The sequence below is a fragment of the Hyaena hyaena genome, unplaced genomic scaffold (genome assembly GCF_003009895.1).
Source record: "Hyaena hyaena isolate Hyena2069 unplaced genomic scaffold, ASM300989v1 scaffold_115, whole genome shotgun sequence".
Classification (NCBI taxonomy): domain Eukaryota; kingdom Metazoa; phylum Chordata; class Mammalia; order Carnivora; family Hyaenidae; genus Hyaena; species Hyaena hyaena.
In genome coordinates this window covers 2,153,274-2,171,823 of record NW_024080747.1, presented here as the reverse complement: position 1 = coordinate 2,171,823, position 18,550 = coordinate 2,153,274, and the positions used below count along the sequence as shown (strand labels likewise).

Below are 18,550 nucleotides of genomic sequence, written 5' to 3'. Positions count from 1 at the left end.
TTGGTCCTTAGTTCCCACAGATATAAATTAAATGAACCATTTTTATATACCTGTACCAGTGCATTTATTTTTCCATATTTTAATGTGAACTAAAAATAATATGCCATCAAATATTTATATAATAAATTCAGTTTAATCTTTTAGGGCAAGTTTATTTAAAGAAGTTACAGAATAAATGAGTTCATAAACTAGAATTACTATTACCTTGTTAGATTATTTATAACCTTAATAGGCATAGCACTGAATGGTTTTTTAAGTTTCAAAAGATTTATCTAAATTCTAAACCTGAAACTAATATTACGCCATATGTTAACTAATTGGAATTTAAATAAAAACTTGAGAAAAAAGATTTAATTTTATTCTCTGAAATCCTCACATGTTATTTGAAGTTGTTCAACATTTTAAGAAATAGTTTGTGCTTAAACTGAAGGAAGGAACACCTCTTTATAACAGCTACAGTGGAAACTAATCAGACATGAGTAGTTGCATATGTTAGCACTTGGAAGCTGTGGAAAGAAAGGCTTGCATAGTTTAAAGGTCTGAGGCCTGCTTCTTTGTATAGAGAGTACTTGTGTATGTTTCTAGGATCAAGTTGATTATTTCTATAAGATTTCTTCAAAATTTTCTTTTTCATTTTAATAATTAACTTTTTCTGTCCACAAGAAATTAATTCTGTATGGCTGCGTAGTCTAGGATACTTCAAAAACAAAGGTTTCATTTTTCCTTCTAGGAAAATACTTTATAGGCAATTACAGAATAAGCACTGTAATGTTGGTTTGCTTTTTCCTTTGAAAAATTACTGAATCCACTAAATATGTAGTCAAAGATTTTATGAATAGTATTAAGGGATTTATAGGTTTGGCCTCATTTTTCAGCTTATATCATGATATTCTTTCTCTGATTTTTCTGCCAGGAAAAGAGGTTTCTAGGGATGTTTTATACCACACTGTAATGAGGGTGGAAATGTAGTACATTTTAAAAATAATGTGGTTTGAAATGTTCTGAATTAAAGAGTTCAATAAATAAATTTCTTGTTACATATTTCTTCCTAGTTTTCTGTTTGGATCAGATGTCTTTTAATAAGACAACAAAATCTACTTTAATTTCAATAGTTTCAAAAACATTGGACTTGTAACTTTTTATAGACAGATAAGTGAGGAAGAAATAATAAGGATGCTAAGCTCTTTTGTAGGCTTAAATTCTGTAGTTTACATGTCCTAAGATACATCAAAGTTGTGGTCTTACCAAAAACTAATAGGCCAAATCAAGGTATACTGATTTACAGTTCTATCCATAAAATATTTTTAATGAAAATAAAGCAAAATACAGAACAAGTGTGATCTTATTCTTGTTATATGAACAGGCTAATGCTCTAAATGTGTTTGTGAATAAAAGTCTCAAAGAACAGACTGCTAACTTCTATCAGTGGTATCTCTTTAACTTTCTATTTTTCTACAACTTTAAGGTTATTACATGAGCATACCATATTTTAAAATTAAAGATAGATTAATAAATATGTTAGCCCATAGATTTTAATAGGTAATATAAATTTGCACAAGTTTATATAATTTCATGTATTTTTAATATATTCAATACATTTCATTTCTCATTACACTGTACTGAATTAGAAATTGTTACCTTTCACAGAGAAAGAAATTAAGGGGAATGTACACGAATGTAATATGACAGATTAAAAAACTCCAAATCAAAAGAGTTTTATCAATGCTCTGTAGTGTGTTAGCCATATTTTGTTGTACAGACTTGTATTCCTGGTTTACTGAGATTTTAAAGGGGCACCTGGGTGGCTTAGTGGGTTGGACAACGGGCCCTTGATTACGGCTCAGGTCATGCATGATCCCAGTGGAGTCTGGTTAAGATTTTCTGTCTCTCTCCCTCTCTCCCTGTCCCCCCTCTTCCCCACTTGCATTCTCTCTATATATTAAAAAAAAATGAGTGTTGAATTTTGTCCTTGCTTTTGTCACATTATGACTTGATCATGTGTTTTCTCTTCCTTAGTCAACATGTTAATATAATAAGTTATATTGATTGATGTTTGAAGGTTGAAGCAACCTTAAATTCCTGGCATTCACCTCACTTTGTCATGATGTATTAACTTTTTAATATATTTCTAAAGTTGCCTTGCTAAGAATTTTTGTGTGCCTATTCCAAAAATATATTATTCTGTTGTTTTCTTTCTTGTAACGTATTTGTGTACCTTTGGGGTCAGGGTGATGTTAGTCCAATAAAATGGGTAGGTCGTTGTCCCCTCTTCTCTATTCTGTAAGAATTTTTGTACAGCTGGTATTGTTTCTTCCTTAAGTATTTGAAAGGATTCAAAAGTAGAGCCACCTAGGCCTGAAGTTTCATTTATGCAAAGATTTTAAAGTATGAATTAAATTAACTTGAGTAGATATAGGTCTGTTCAGACGATCTGTTCTTGAGTGAGCCTTGGTAGCTCTCTTTCAAAGAATTTGTACACTTTATCTGAATTGCTGAATTATTGCTACAGAGTTGTTCATTCTATTTCCTTTGACCCTTTTGATCTCTATAGAATTTATATTGATGTGCCCACTTTTATTCTTTAATATTGATCTTTCATTTCCCCATACCTTTTTCTTGTTCAGTCTGGACAGATCTGTCACTTTTACATGTATTTCCAGAGGGCTAGGTTTTAGAGTTACTGATTATCTCTGTTGTTTGACAGTTGTTCTATCATTATTTTCTTCCTTCTGTCTACTTTAGGTTTAATTTGCTCTTCTTTTTTAAAATGTCTCCAATTTTAAGATTTTGCTCTTTTGGTAAAGTAAGCATTTTAATGCTTCATATTTATCTCTTAGCACCACTTTTAGTTGCATTCATCCCACAAATTTTGATATGCCGTATTTTCAGCTTCCATGTGATTTCTTCTTTGAACCATGGATTATTTCAGAATATTTTACTTAAATTTCAAATATTTGAGTGTATTCCAGATGTTTTCTGTTATTAACTTCTAGTTTAACCCTGTGGTGTTTAGAGAAATACTATGTATGATTTTAATTTGTTTATATTCAATGAGTCTCTACATAGGCTCAGAATATAGTCTGTTTTGATAAATATTCCATGTGTACTTAAAACAACACATATTCTCTGAAGTTGGGTGGGATGCTCGATAAACATGAACTAGGACAAGTTGTTTGAAAGTATAGTTCAGTCTTATGTATCCTTGCTGATTTTCAGCATTTCTATTAGTTATTAAAAAATGTAGAAGTGTCTAAACATAATTGGGAGTTTGTCTGTTTCTTTTTTCAGTTCTGTCACTTTTTGTTCTGGGTGCTTAACATTTTATAAGCAGTGTATATACGTAATGTAAATTATTTTTTATATGTTTTATTTTTTATTTCCGGGGGGGGGGGGGTGCAGAGAGAGAGGTAGAAAGAATCCCAGAGGCTGACATGGAGCTCAGACTCACAAACCCTGAGACCTTGACCTGAGCCAAAATCAAGAGTTGGACACTAACCAACTGAGCCATCCAGGCACCCCTATATAGTGTGCATTATTATGTCCTCTTAATGAGTTGACCCCTTTGTCATTATGAAAAATTACCATCTATATCTCTGGTAATAATTCTTGTTCTGTTCAATACTTTGTATAATATTAACTTAGCCACCAGAGCATCTTTTGATTGAGTATGATACATCTTTTCAACCATTTACTTTTTAAGCTGGATTTGTCATAAGTAGTGTAAAATTACATCTTTTTAAAAATTCAATAGGACAGTGTCAGCCTTTAATTGAATTGCTAATGCCATTTAAATTTCATGTGATTACTGATTTTAAATAGTTGATGGCAATTAAGGAAGACATTAGTGATGAGTACTGCGTGGTGATATAATTCTACACCTGAAACTAATCTTATACTGTATGTTAACTAATGGTGTTTAAATAAAAACTTGAAAATAAACACCAAGAATATGACAAATTCAATATAACAATGTTTAAAGGATACAAAGAGAGAACTTCCATATGAAGAAATCTAAAAGCTAACATGCATAGAAATGAACAGTTAAGAAGTGAAAGGTTAAATTAATATCCTTTTATAATTATTAGACTAACAATAATTAGGATATTGGATATTTATATCATGTGTTAGCAGGGAAGAGAAAACCCAAGTACCCTCATGGACAACGGAAGTGTGTGAACTACTCATAGGTGTTTAGATTATTGGTGGTATGAAGGCATTCTGACTGTCGAGCATTGTATTTATATTGTAAGTATGTATACTCTGTGATTTAGTAATTCTGCCCTGGGTTGACAACAAAGGGATGAAGAGTCTTTTTAAGTCTTCACAGTCTTTACTCAACTCAGTAAAGAGACATGGTAGGGACTTGCGTTGTATCATGCGCTAAGGTGGTGAAAATTTGGAGGTGTACCGTGTACCCATCTCCAGGAGAGCGAACACATTCAGAGGTGTTCCGCAGCAAATCTAAGCAAGATTGGTTGTCCATATACAACAATGATGGATTTTCAAAATAAAATTCCAAAAGAAGATACCAAGAACCAAAATGAGATTTATAACATGATTTATATAAATTAAAACATATGCATACAAAGGGGGCCCAGTTCCCCTTACGGCATTCTCTTGAAAACAACTCAACTTTTTCTGTACATTAAAGAAATATACATAGATATTGTGAAAATTAGTGGTGTCTGTGTTCACAGTCCTTTCTTCCTGCAGATGTTGATGAATGCCAGGCTATTCCTGGGATATGCCAGGGAGGAAACTGCATCAATACAGTGGGCTCCTTTGAATGCAAATGCCCTGCTGGCCACAAGCAGAGTGAAACTACTCAGAAATGTGAAGGTGAGTGTCTCTACTTTGGGGGACATGTCTAACTGATGACTCTGAATCCAGTAAACTCTTAATAACTTCATTTTCAATTTTGAAGAATGTAATCACAATTCTTTAATATGAAAATAAAGGCATAGATTTTAGAATAGTTTTGTATTGGTTTGTATATATTTTTAAGGTTATTTATTTAGAGAGAGACTGAGACAGCACTAGCAGGGGAGGGGCAGAGAGAGAAGGAGAGACAGAATCCCAAGCAGGCTCCATGTTACCGGTGCAGAGCCTGATGCTGGGCACAAACTCACTAAACCTGGAGATCATGACCTGAGCCAAAACCAAGAGTCTGATGCTGAACCGACTGAACCACCCAGGTGCACCTCTTGGCTTGTGTATTTAATGGGCTTGATTTGGAAAGAGCTGATGAGCATTTTACAAGGGGTATGTTATCTCAGTTTCTCTGTTGCATTGGAAATGGGAGTAATCCAGCCATTTATATTTTTTCCTTAATAAAGTCATTTTCCATTTTACTTCAAAATTGTATCAAAGATTAAAATTCTGAGTGAAATACAGTGTCCTGTGTTAAACGGTGCATTAGAAGTTGGCACTCTGTCCTATGTTATAAAATAAATATTTGGGGTTTTTAGTGAATATTGTTTCTTGGTGGCTGCCAAATTAAAAAAAAAAGAATGTTTGACTCAGAGAGAATTTGGAAATATCACAACAGGTATTCTGTGAAAGAATAGCTTTCTCAAATAAAGATATCAAAAAATTAATAATTTTCTGTAATGTGATTATAATATTGAAGGTGAATTGAACATAATTTTGAAATGTACACTCCATAAGCATTCCTCCAATAGAATAAAGTCACTTGTTAAATTTACATGTGCTCAAAAGTTTCATCACTATTACAAAATTCAAGAAGCTACTAAAGGTGTCTAGCTTTCCTAACATGGATACTTACAATAATGTTGATTCTTATATTAGTATTGAAATATAATGCTTATCTTTAGAATTACTACCTAAAACAATTTATTCCCATTAAGATAGTTTTCTAAAGATAAATAGTATATTTATTCTAATTTTTTGTGACATAAGCGTTCTTATCTACTGAAAGTTTAGAAAAAATTTCTTCCACAAATTTATTTTTGGCACTCTGGCTTATCTGAGATAGATAAATGTGAATCTGAACTTACATGGGAAATTCAGTAAATTGGAACTCTATTCTCTCTGCTTGCTTTGATCGTACGTGGAAGTAGTTTTTAAGTTATGTACACTAAAAGTGTCAAGTGTATCTTATAATTGCTTCCCTTGAAGAAATTGGTGCAAGTTTATGTAGACCCATTTACCTTTAGTAACTAAAATCATCTTTTAGTGTACATACTTAAGTCTTCCATTCTTTCTCTTTACAAAAGGCAGTCTTTGCGGCTTACTTTTCGTTGCTTGGTTGTAAAGTTTTATCCTTCTTTGTAGGAAAAAACAATGGGAAAAAGGTAAAATCTAAAATATAATTACGGAAGACAAACATCGGAATACAGAATATCAGCTGTTTTATTGGACAGGAGGTAGAGGCATGGGGTTCTATGCTGTGGTTTCCACACCAGAAATCATAATTGCATGAAACAAGGGGACATGTATCAATCCACGTTTTATATTTGCCCCGCTGCCTTTCTAGTTCTGCTTTAAAATAATCTTTATAATTTTATATATTTTATATCATTATGACTTAATTTCATGCTCCTCCAAAAGACAAGGTAATAAAATGTGGTTAATTATTTTAAAAACCCCATAAATTCTCTCTAAAACTCTTAGGAAGAAGAATGTCAGTGTAGTTTGTGCTGCTTAAATACAGTTTTGATAACGAGAGTCTGCCTGTTTTGGAAAGGTTTAGAAAAATTCTTGGAAGATGGGGAAATTATCTAAGGGAGCACAGGAATTGAACCAGCAATTTGGAGACCTGCATAAGGTCTGGGTTATATTGCTGTGTCCTTGCTACTTCTTGTATTTTCCTTCCTGGCTTCTTTTGGGGTTATTCTATGACTCAACCTTTTGTCACTTGGCTTCACTTTTGACTTCTGAAATAACTATCCAAATGAGATGCAAGTGTTGTGAACTTAGGAGCAAAGACAGGGGTTGATTGTAGGTGCGAAGGCACAGCCACTGACTGATGAAAGTGGTTGTGACATTTCCATTAATCATCATACAATGTATTTCTTCTTAGTTGAAAATAGAATGAGCCTTTTCTACGTCACATTTCATCAAAACAACATATAGAGCCAAGGCAGAGTTTGGAGAGGGACAGTGCAACTCTTTATTCACACTTGTCTATGTTCTTTAGGAAAGGGGGCTGTTGATGTAATGTAGGCACCACCCAGAGCCTGAGTCCAGTCCTCTCCTTCCTTACTTCCTGCCCAGGCAGCCAAATCCACTTAGCCATTGCCCAGAAAGAATTATGTGATTTAATATTTGGGATTGGTGGGGAATGGCAGAATTGGAAGAAGTGGTGATTAGAATTTGAAAACTAAAGGTTTCATGAAGTCTTTACTTTGTGTATAAGTCCTATTTATTTGGATATGTCTTAAAAGTAACTATTATCAATTTTCTTTAAGTAATGGTATTCTTTTTTGTAAAATATCAAGTGGTATTTCCTTACATAAAACTATTTAATAGAATTGATAGTGTAATGTATCTGGAAAGACTGTAAACTGTTGCTGTCCTCAGCAACAGCTTTGAATTAGTCAGTTTATGTGCAGTTTATACAGTGTCAGTGCAAAATGTTGACATGAATTTAAAGTTAGTAATTGCCCTAAATAAAATTGTAACTATAGCAATTACTTCTGACCAACTGTCAAAGGTAGGATATTTTAGTTTTCTATGTGGATTACGATGTGAGCATAAACTGTAGTAGTACTGGAAGATTTACATGAAAATGATGCCCTTTCTGTGTCTCTTGTAGCACATATTCTATTTCTATTCATACAGCAATGACATTCTCTAAAGAAATAGTTTTTTTCAATCTTTAAGTTACTGGGTCTGTTTGGAAATAATAAAGGGGCATCTGGGTGGCGCAGTCTGTTAAGCATCCAACTTCTGCTTGGGTCATGATCTCATGGTTCATGAGTTCCAGTCCCTCATCAGGCTCTGTGCTGACATTGTGGACCCATCCTGGGGTTCTCTCTCTCTCCCTCTCTCTCAAAAAAAGAGAAATAAAATAAGGAATAAAGGTAACCAGCATTTTGAATCTGAGTGATTTGGGGAAATGGTGGCAGCATTAACAACAAAGTGAACTTATTAACTTTAAAAAATTGTGTTACTGTTTTTTGTTCTGTTTTGTTTTGTTTTGGTGTATATCTATTTGTTGACCATTGGGTAAGATCCTTGAGGGCACAAACTCTGTCTTGTATATTGCTGTATCCCAGAGCCTGGAACTGCTCTGCTATATTGCAGGCTCCTAAAAAATATGTGTTGAGTAATTGGGAGTAGGATGTATAATGAGTTAATTTCCTTGACTTGGATTGAATGTCCAAGAAGGTGAAATATGGGGCCAGAGTTAAAATTGTGTTTGGAAAGAGTCCAGTGTTCCTTATTATGGGAATTTTTCCTTTATCTGACTTTCTTTTTTTCATTTTGTTTACAATCTTATTTTGCTCCGGTTGCCATTCAGAGACAAAGAGCATAAACATGAAGTGCAATTTGGCATTTTTAGATCTTTGTGTCATTGTTCCTCTTGGTCATCTGCAGGTAATACTTCTAAGGTCAGGGACCTTCCCTGTCTATTTAAAAGAAAGAACTGTCTTCTGCTTGTTCATTGGGATGTCTTCTTAACTAAAATCTTAGCCTGAAAGGCTTGTCCTGCTGAAAATTTAAGTTTGGACATACCTAGTTTATAATACAGTGGAAAAAAAATGATGGGCTAGCATTCATCTCCTGATTTAGTGTCTGAAATGCATGACTCAATATCTGTCTTGAGGCTTCTTTTCATTTTATATCATTGGTTGGGTGGATTTGCTTACCTGACAATCTGAGCCCAAAGCAGAAAGGAGTATTCACTTCTTGTGTGTGGGTGGGGGGTGGGGGTGGGGTGGACACCCACGCATGTATGCGGCTGTCTTCTCTCTAAGGGAGAATCTGTTATTTCCCCTCTTCATTCACTTAGGGTCCCAGATTCAGTTAAGCTCCCCAGGTCTACTGAAGTCAAGTTGTATTTCTCCTGGGCTACTTTGGCTCCAAAATCTTTTCCTAATTCTGTCATACAGCGGAGAAATGATCTCTTGTTGGAATCAACTATTTCTTCACATCAGAAGAGAAGGTTTTTTTCAGTTACTTTATTCAAACATTCATTCATCCAAATAACCATTTAATTTAAATGAAGAAGGGAGGTAGCACACATCACTAGAATATGAAAGCTTATATTAGAAGTGCCCAGCAGTTTTCTTTTTATAATGAAAGATGCTATTCTGAATTTCAGTCCACTTGGAGAGAGCACAGGTAGATGCCAGATGTCCTGGTATGACCCCCCTCTTCCACACTATACCTTCTTTAACATTCTTTGAGCTGCTTATTCTTTCCTGGCTTAAATGGAAGGCAGGAAAATAGCATCATTGAATTGGAAAGTTTCCCTTCAATGGCTCTTTATATGTCAAATAGTTGTTTGCAGTTTATTTGAAGAGTCTTCAGCTTTGTTCCATTACCACAGCATTTCGTTGTTTGAGATTTGTGACAAAAATATATATTCATGCTCATGAAACTCATGAAACTCATTGGCACAGTATCTTTAGTTGCTGTTCCAACTCTGCTTTGATAAACCATGGAAAATAATCTTCTGTCCCAAGCTGAAAAGTGCTTTCTTTTACTCATATTACCAAAACTGTATTAACTTTAAAGTAAATAATTAATAGATTGACTGTTTTCTAAAAGGAAAAATACATATTAAGATTGGCATTTAAATAGGGGGATTGTAAATACTGGACACATAAAACCTTTTAGGTCATCAGATTAGAAATCACAACACTATCCTTTTAAAATCCTTTTGGGGGAGCCTGGGTGGTTCAGTTGGTTAAGTGTCCAACTCTTGATTTCAGCTCAGGTCATGATCTCACAGTTCATGAGTTCAATCCCAGCTTTGGGCTCTGCACTGACAGTGTGGAGCCTCCTTGGGGATCTCTCTCTTTCCTTCTCTCTCTGCCTCTTTCTTTCTCTCTCTCTGTCTCAAAATTAAATAAACTTTAAAAAAAAATCCTTGGGGCTCTTGGGTGGCTCAGTCAGTTGAGTGTTCAACTTCAGCTCAGGTCGTTATCTCACAGTTAGTGAGTTTGAGCCCTGCATCGGGTTCTGTGTTGACAGGTCAGAGTCTGGAGCCTGCTTCGGATTGTGTGCCTCCCTTTCTCTCCCCACCCTGCCACTCATGCTTTGTCTCTCTCTGTCTCTCAAAAATGAATAAATGTTAAAGAAATAAACAAAAATCCTTTAAAAATTTACAACACTAAAGTGTAGTTTAAACGTAAATTGTCTCTCCCTTAAATAAAAAGCCCAGGCTGCTAAACCCAACCCTACTTTCTGCCCCAGAACAAATAAGTTATTCCTCTATCACAGCACTTTTTTTTTTTTTTTTAATATTTTATTTATTTCTAGGAGAGAGAGAGACAGTGCGAGCAGGGGAGGGTCAGAGAGAGAGGGAGTCACAGACTGAAACAGGCTCCAGGCTCTGAGCCGGCAGTCAGCACAGAGCCCGACGCGGGGCTCGAACCCACGAACCGCGAGATCATGACCTAAGCGAAAGTCGGACGCTTAACCGACTAAGCCACCTAGGCGCCCCAACCTAATTCTAGTTTTAATTAGCTCTAATTAATAAAACTATAGTTCTTTAAAACATTTTGCATTCCAGTTGATCAAGCTGATGTTTAGCAAGTTACTTTACAATATAAATTTGTGCTTGTGTGTTACTTTANGGCTCTGAGCCGGCAGTCAGCACAGAGCCCGACGCGGGGCTCGAACCCACGAACCGCGAGATCATGACCTAAGCGAAAGTCGGACGCTTAACCGACTAAGCCACCCAGGCGCCCCTCACAGCACTTTTTTTACATTGTATTTTAACTACTTTTCTTGTCTACCAGCAGATTATTTATAGCACCCAAATATTTTAATAAAAGTTAATACTTATGGAGCATTTAGTATGTTATAGGTAACTCTTAAACCCACTATAAGTGGGTTTTCTCATTAAATCATCAATACAGTGGTGTGAGGTTGGTTGCTATCATTAATCCACTGTACAGATGAGGAAACTGAAGCACAGAGAAGCTAAATAACTTTGTCAAAGTTTTGTGGTTTAGGAACTGCAGAACCAGGACTCCACCCTGCTAGACTTAGGTTTTCACTCAGTTAGAGGGGTTGAGCAAACAAGGGGAGAATGACCAGGCAGCACATACTTCAGCCCACAGATCACATTTGCAAGGGGGAACCCATGGAGTCAGCAGCAACAACAGGATTGTGGTTCACTTCTTTGTTCATTGCATGATGTGGTCGTGCGCTGCAGTCCAGCAAGGCCAGAATCAGTCCTAGCTTAGTGATCTTGGCCCTGGATGTGGAGTTTAGATGGTCAGAAGTAGCATCATCTCTCTCCTTTGATACAGTCAAGGCTGAAAAAATATGGAACGTTGACCTCTAGGTCTGTTTCTTCACCTCAACCTTCATGAATGGTAAACTTCCCTTTGTGCATCAGGGCTCAGGGGTCTAAGACTTGAGACTGCAAATGCATGACGTGATTGTTCACTGGCTGCAGCCCAGATCCACCATCTCAGCCCTCTACCAGGATTGACCAGCTTAAACACTCACATGTAGCCGGTTTCCATGGAGCCTTTGGGGAGGTTAGCCCACAAGGGCTAATTCTTGAAAAAACTTAACTTTTCTCTCTAATGTATGTTTTACTGTCTCTCATGGGTGCTGTATTAGATATTTAGTCAATGGGTTTTTACCATTTTTCTGTTCATTAAAATGAAAAGTTACTCTGTACCATTGTGCTAAAATACCCTATTCCCCATGACTTCAGAATTGAAGATTAATCTTAAATGAACCAAAAATATAACTATTCAAAGAAGAAATGAGGGGGGGAACTTAAAAACAATCAGAATTTTTATATTGTCTTAAGTCTGAGAAAGCATTATCTAGTAGGTTGTTTCACCTGAAACCTACGGAGGTATAGGTCAGTGATTTCAGCTACATAAAATATGAATTGTGTGGCAATAAAGAAAAAAAGTGCTATAAGTAAGAATAAAAGACAAATGATAAACTAAGAAAAACATTTACAACTTGTAACACAAAAACAAATTTTTCTAATATATAAGTTCTACAAATCATTAAGAAAAATATCTAATAAAATTGTTCAAGGATATGAAGACTGTTGACAAGGGAAATACCAGTGACCGTTAAATACCCTGAAACATGCTGATCTTTACTTAGAATAACAAAGTGCAAAATAAAACTACTAGATACCATTTTTACCTATAAACTCTGATGAAATGAAAATTCTGATGTAAAACTATTAATAAAGGTTTTGGAAACAGATACTTTTACAAATTCCTGACAAGAGTGTAAAATTGATATGATTTCTGCAGAGAACAGTTTAGAATTATCTGTCAAAATTAACAAATGTATTTAACATTTAACCCATAAATTTTATGTTTTTAATTTAAAAGAAATATTTTAATTTATTTTTGAGAGAGAAACAGAGCACAAGCGGGGAAGGGGCAGAGAGAGAGGTACAGAATCTGTGAAGCAGGCTCCAAGCCTGATGTGGGACTCAAACCTGTGAACCATAAGATCATGACTTCAGCCAAAGTCAGAAGCGTAACCAACTGAACCACCCAGGTGCCCCTAGCCTGTAAATTTTAATTATAAGAATTTACCTATTTATACACAATCAAGAAATAATGGACTTACAAGATTATCTCTCTTGTCTTTTTTTGTAATAGCAAAATAGAGTAACATACACATGATAGTAAACTAATAAAATTATGAAGCATATACACAATGGAAGATATCTTTAAAAAACATTGTGGACACTTTATATATTGATATAAAAGTGTGATTTAGACATACCGTTACGTGACAAAAGGCGGTTGTAAAACATTTCCATTCAAAAATAATACATTTGTGTGTGGATGGGTTTGCCTATTTATACATAGTATGTCCATGGAAGAATATTAGAAATTTGCATCATTCAGTATTTTGAGGGTGAAAATATTTTGAGAGAAAAGGGATAGAAAAGAGACCTCTCATGGAGTGCTCTGACATAAGTTTTTTTTTTTTTTACTTTAACCATGTAAATGTATTCTTTATTCAAAAAAATTAAAAACAGAGAGAAAGGTGAAAAGAAGCCTCATTTATTTGTTACTTTTCTTGTTAAACTTTCATCAAATTCCTGTAGCATAACTCGTCTCCTTTCTGATCATTTGGATTGCAACCTCTGTCCCCTGGAGCACTAAGTATGTCCACAGTGCATTACACGCTGCCAAGTGGACGATGTATGCATATCTAATACTTATCCAATGCGAAATAAAAATCTAGGATTTGAGCATAATTACACCTCATCTGAAAACTATTACTTTTGAAAATCAATAAATATTTAGGAGCTCTGAATAAAATATATTTGACTTTAATGGTTCTCTCATTAATTGCTCTTCAGGAAAAAAATCTAATTGAAATATGTTTAGTGCCTGGAAATAAAGTCATAAGAGAGAGGCATGTCAGAGATGCTAATCATAGTAAGGCTGATTATAATTTGCTTTTGGCCAAAATACAAGTATTATTTAAAAGAGTATATAGCATAGTCATATTATGAAGAAAGGAGATATTGTTCTTAAATCATCTTAAATATAAATCTGGTAAAATTCTGGTCATCAGATTGCAAATGAGCTACATGGCTCAGTGAAACTAGAACTTCACTTCATGGCCCAGTGAAATTAGGTATCAAAACACAGGCTGCTCATTTGCAATTATGTGGGTTAGGACTTTCAAAGTAGAAAACAGAGCAATTTTTCTCTACTCTGTGGTGTTTGCATTTGTCTATTTCAGAGATTCTTCTCTGTCTCTTTATTTGCCTCTGTTTCTGTCTGTCTGTCAAATATACACATGTACACAGACACACATATTTGTGTGTGTGTTTGTGTTGTCCTTTTCTCAGAAGCACACAATTATACTAATCATAGAATTTCTTTCATGACATAATCTCATTATTCTACCCATACCCTGCTTTTATTTAGTTAAATATCTTCAGTAATTTAATATGCACCCATAAAATCACCAAAAACACAAGGTTCTGGGACCAAAACAATAACTGAGTGTATCCATGGTACTGTCCCACCTGCCTCCACTCTCACAATATAACCATCACCTTGAATACAGGACTCCACATTTTCTTTTCTTTTTAGATACTTTTATTACACCTACAGATACTCCATTTATTATTATTATTTCCATTTTGTTATGTTTTATTTATTTTTAAGAGAGAGACAGCACAAACAAGGGAGGGGCAGAGAGAGAGGGAGACACAGAATCTGAAGCAGGCTCTGGGCTCTGAGCTGTCAGCACAGAGCCCTATGCAGGGCTCGAACTCACAAAACACGAGATCATGACCTGAGCTGAAGTCTGACACTTAACTAAGGCACCGAGATGCATCTATTTCAGGTTTTTAAACATTATCTAAAAAGGTTGTAGTACTGTGTGAAACTTATTCTTTTCACTTAAGATTTTTTTAAATGCTCATTTATTTATTTTAAGAGAGAGAGGGAGACAGAATCCTAAGCAGGCTCCATACTGGCAGCAGGGACCCCAATGGGGGGCTTGAACCCAGGAACCGTGAGATCATGATCGGAGCAAAAGTTAAGAGCTGCATGCTTAACCCAGCCACCCAGGCTCTTAGCACTATAATGATATAATTCCTCTGTATTGTTGCACACTGTTCTAATTCATTTTTAAGGTGAATAACCCATTATTTCCTGTTATGTGGATATGTCTTGGTGTGTTTATCCACTTACCCACTGGTGGGCATTGTTACTGGTTCTCTCTTGTGGATATTGGCCAGCATACTCTCAGACATGGATACTCTGTACGCTCTGTTCCCTGCTGTCCCGGGTAGTTCCTTCCAGTGTTTCCCCTGGTTTGCTCAGTGTGGACAGAGCTACACCATAGATTCAGGGTTATCTTGATTTTTCAGAGGGCCATTTATCCTCTTTTTTGGCCCACTTATTTTTGAAAGGTGACTTATTTACATTTCTACTATGATTGATGTATGTGTAAGCAGCTTAGGTCACAGCAGTGATGGCATACTGGAGCCTTGTTCTCCTTTGCTGGTGCACGGGGACAGACTGCGAAACAAAGATCGCAATACTCTGCAAATTAGGGTGACCTCCATGTGTTACCAGGCCTGTGGGTTATCCAGCCCTCCCCCCAGATTGCCTGAGAAGTTTCTGTTGAGTGATCCAGTGGCCCTCCCCTAGCTCACAGGACTAACTCAATCTTCTAGATTATTCTTTATGTCTCTTCCATGTGGCTTTGGGCTCATTATACAGATTAAGAAATCATACAGGAGAAACAAAGTACTGCAAACATTTCCCTTATCTTTTGTGTTAGTTTTTGTTTCATAAATATTACAATTAATCTACATTTCCCCAGAGCATGTACTAAGCATGACCACCTCTTGAAAAGAGCATTCTGCTGACTGCAGCTTTCTGTATTCAGTCTTATTTTTAAGACACATCAAGAAAAGGGATGGAGCCTGTAACTGCCTAACTCCTCCTTGAGAACAGGATTGCTTCTGAGCAGTGCCAGCAAACTGGCAGAGATTGCTAAAGCTCATCTTTCTGACTTTAGTCCCCAGCCTTCCCTCTCCCAGCTCACCACACTCTCACCCCTAGGAGCAAAATTAGGAGTGTTTTTGGTTTTTGTTTAAAAAATTTTTAATGTTTTATTTATTTCTGAGAGAGAGAGATAGCAGGAGAGGGTCAGAGAGAGAGGGAGATACAGAATCTGAAACAGGCTCCAGGCTCTGAGCTAGCTGTCAGCACAGAGCCTGATGTGGGGCTCGAATACATGAACTGTAAGATCATGCCCTGTGCCAAAGTTGGACGCTTAAATGACTGGGCCACCCAGGCGCCCCCCCCCCTTTTTTCTTTTTAACACAGGGACAGTAATGGAAACTTCTTTTTGGTTATGTCCTTGTGATATCTTGGTGCCTACAACTAAATTGTTTTCAACTCCTCATTGTGTCACTCACTCCCCAGCCGGGTTCTTATAATCTAATTTTCAGACACCGTGCACTGTGCCTTTTCGTCATTTCTTTTTTTTTTTTTTTTGAGACTCAAAGCCTGTCTCCATTCGTCATGCTTTCCTGTGTGTGCTAGGCCGAAGAGTGAAATCCATCACAGTTAGTGTCTCTCTCTCTCTCTACCCCCGTTAAAATAGACAGTTGCTTGTAATCAGATGTTGGTAGTAAAAGTTCTTCTCGTTAAGGATGTTTCCACATTGGTAACCAGAGCACTGAGTAGCTTAGAAATTTGGAGTAGATATTTGAAGAATTAAAATCCAAAATGGAAATCTGAAGCATTTATACTTCTGTAAACCACTTGGGGAGGGCGTATGACTAGGTGCCAGACCTACATTGGCATTTCCAGGCTTGACGTCTAGAAAGTCCCTGTGTGTCTCATATGTGGAAAACAACACATCCAAGAAAGTGTGACCAGTGGGAAAGAGCGATCTAGGCATCCAGGTGAGCAGCCAAACAGCAGTCCAGAGCTGCCATTTGAGGCAAAATTAGCACATATCACTTCCTAGTAAATTTGTCAGGAGTTGCCAGCCTAAACACTTTCGGCTTCTTCCCACAAATGATTTCCACTATTAAAACACATGCATCAAATATCTTGGACACTACCTTGACAGTCTTAGCTAACAGTGGTATTTCCTAGGGAGTTTCTGAAGTGACTTCACTCCCTAATTTCAACCTAAACAAGATGGTTTACATGGAAAGTGACACACATAGTTTTTTGTGAAAGCCTAGAGGAGAAAGAATTCTTTATTTGAGGCACAGTGGGTCATATCATTGTTATGTTTTTTAAAAATGTTTTATTTATTTGTGAGAGAGAGAGAGAGGCAGCGTGAGCAGGGGAAGGTCAGAGAGAGAGGGAGACACAATCCGAAGCAGGCTCCAGGCTTTGAGCTGTCAGCACAGAGCCCGACGCGGGGCTCAAACCCACGAACCATGAGCTCATGACCTGAGCTGAAGTTGGGTGCTTAACTGACTGAACCACCCAGGTGCCCCCACATAATTGTTATGAACATGAAGTCTGGAAAAGTAAATATTCCAAAAGAAAATCATTCTACAAAAAAAAAAAAAAAAATTGTAGCATGTGACTAGGGTGGTGAATCAAAATTAGGAATATTTAGATCACATTTTAACTTTGTTTTATTACAGGTTTATGTTTTAAAGTTTTTATTCTAATAGCAAGAGATTGTGGTAGAGAGAAATGGTAATCTAAGTTTTAAGTCCAGTTTGGAAACAATCGTGCAGAGAGAACAGAGTATAGTGGCCAAGTAGCTCAAGATTTGGTAACCAAATGTTAGGGCCTATCCTGCAGCTGCACCGTGTGCAAACTGTGTAATCTTGAACAAATTAATGCCTTCAGCTCTACAATAGAGATAATGATCTTTTGTGGGAAGCTCTTTATGAGTATCATATAAGATAAACAAAGCATCTGGAAGTTTAGGGCTTTGTTAAATACGGCAAGGAGAGCACAAATGAGTTGTAAAAAATCCAGTAAATCATGTGATTTGAGATCTTAAAAAAATAATTGTAAGATAGTTCTACTATAACATTTCAATTATGACTTGTAACAGTTTCCTATAAATGAGCTCTTTTCATTCTTAAAAAAAAAAAACCAGACCTACAAATGCATGTATTTGCCTAGTCTGATGGAAATATTAACAAACAATTATATGGACCCAAATTCATCATCATCATGAAGAGGGAACGTGGAAGTGGGGATTCAAGATTATCCATTAATTCCTGACATCGTGCCATCCTGTTTTACTTCCCTAGCCTCAGTCCCACCCAAATCACAGAAATGGATATTTGAGACCCAGAGGACTTGATTTTTTTTAGCATAACACAGTGGTCAGGAAATTACATTTTAGTGGACTCAGGAAAAATTTCCCAAATGGTGGGAACCAATATTGTTTCCTCAGTATCACTGTATATTTAAATCCTTTTTAAAAAAATATGAATAAGAAAGCATGGTAAAGTAATATACATTATTCCTGAAGTTCAGTGCCTGCTGAAGATCACTGGAAAAATTGAGAGCCTCCAAAACCCCTTTCTCAGAGAAATAAAATTAGCTGTGTGTTACTGATAGGAAAATCTATTCTACCCTGGATTTAAAGGATCAGATGAACATTTTTGAAATTTGCCTTTGGAAAAAAAATATACAAACTGAAATACGCCTCCTTCTTTCTTCATTTTACTTCCCAAATAAATGTTGTTTCATAATGGAGATGGAAAAGCAATAATGCAGACCAAAATAAACAAAATAAAATGTTAGTTTTATAATCTTCTGGATGTGTATCTTTAGCTTTATGGGAAAAAAAGGGAGAGAGAAAAAGAAAAGCTATTTCACCAATTACCATGGCTCAGTGCCTGAAGGAAATTGGTCTACTCTAAGGAAATATCTTGCTGTAGTCAAGT

General features: G+C 36.1%; 1 protein-coding gene across 1 annotated transcript in view; it reads left to right on the top strand.

Annotated features, from left to right (window-relative positions):
* The window catches only part of FBN2 (fibrillin 2), a 258,206-nt gene that overhangs the window by 80,285 nt on the left and 159,371 nt on the right, over positions 1-18,550 (top strand). The window contains exon 7 of the mRNA XM_039236691.1: positions 4,714-4,839. Within this exon, the coding sequence (XP_039092622.1) occupies positions 4,714-4,839 (126 nt within the window). The remainder of the gene's footprint in view (positions 1-4,713; positions 4,840-18,550) is intronic.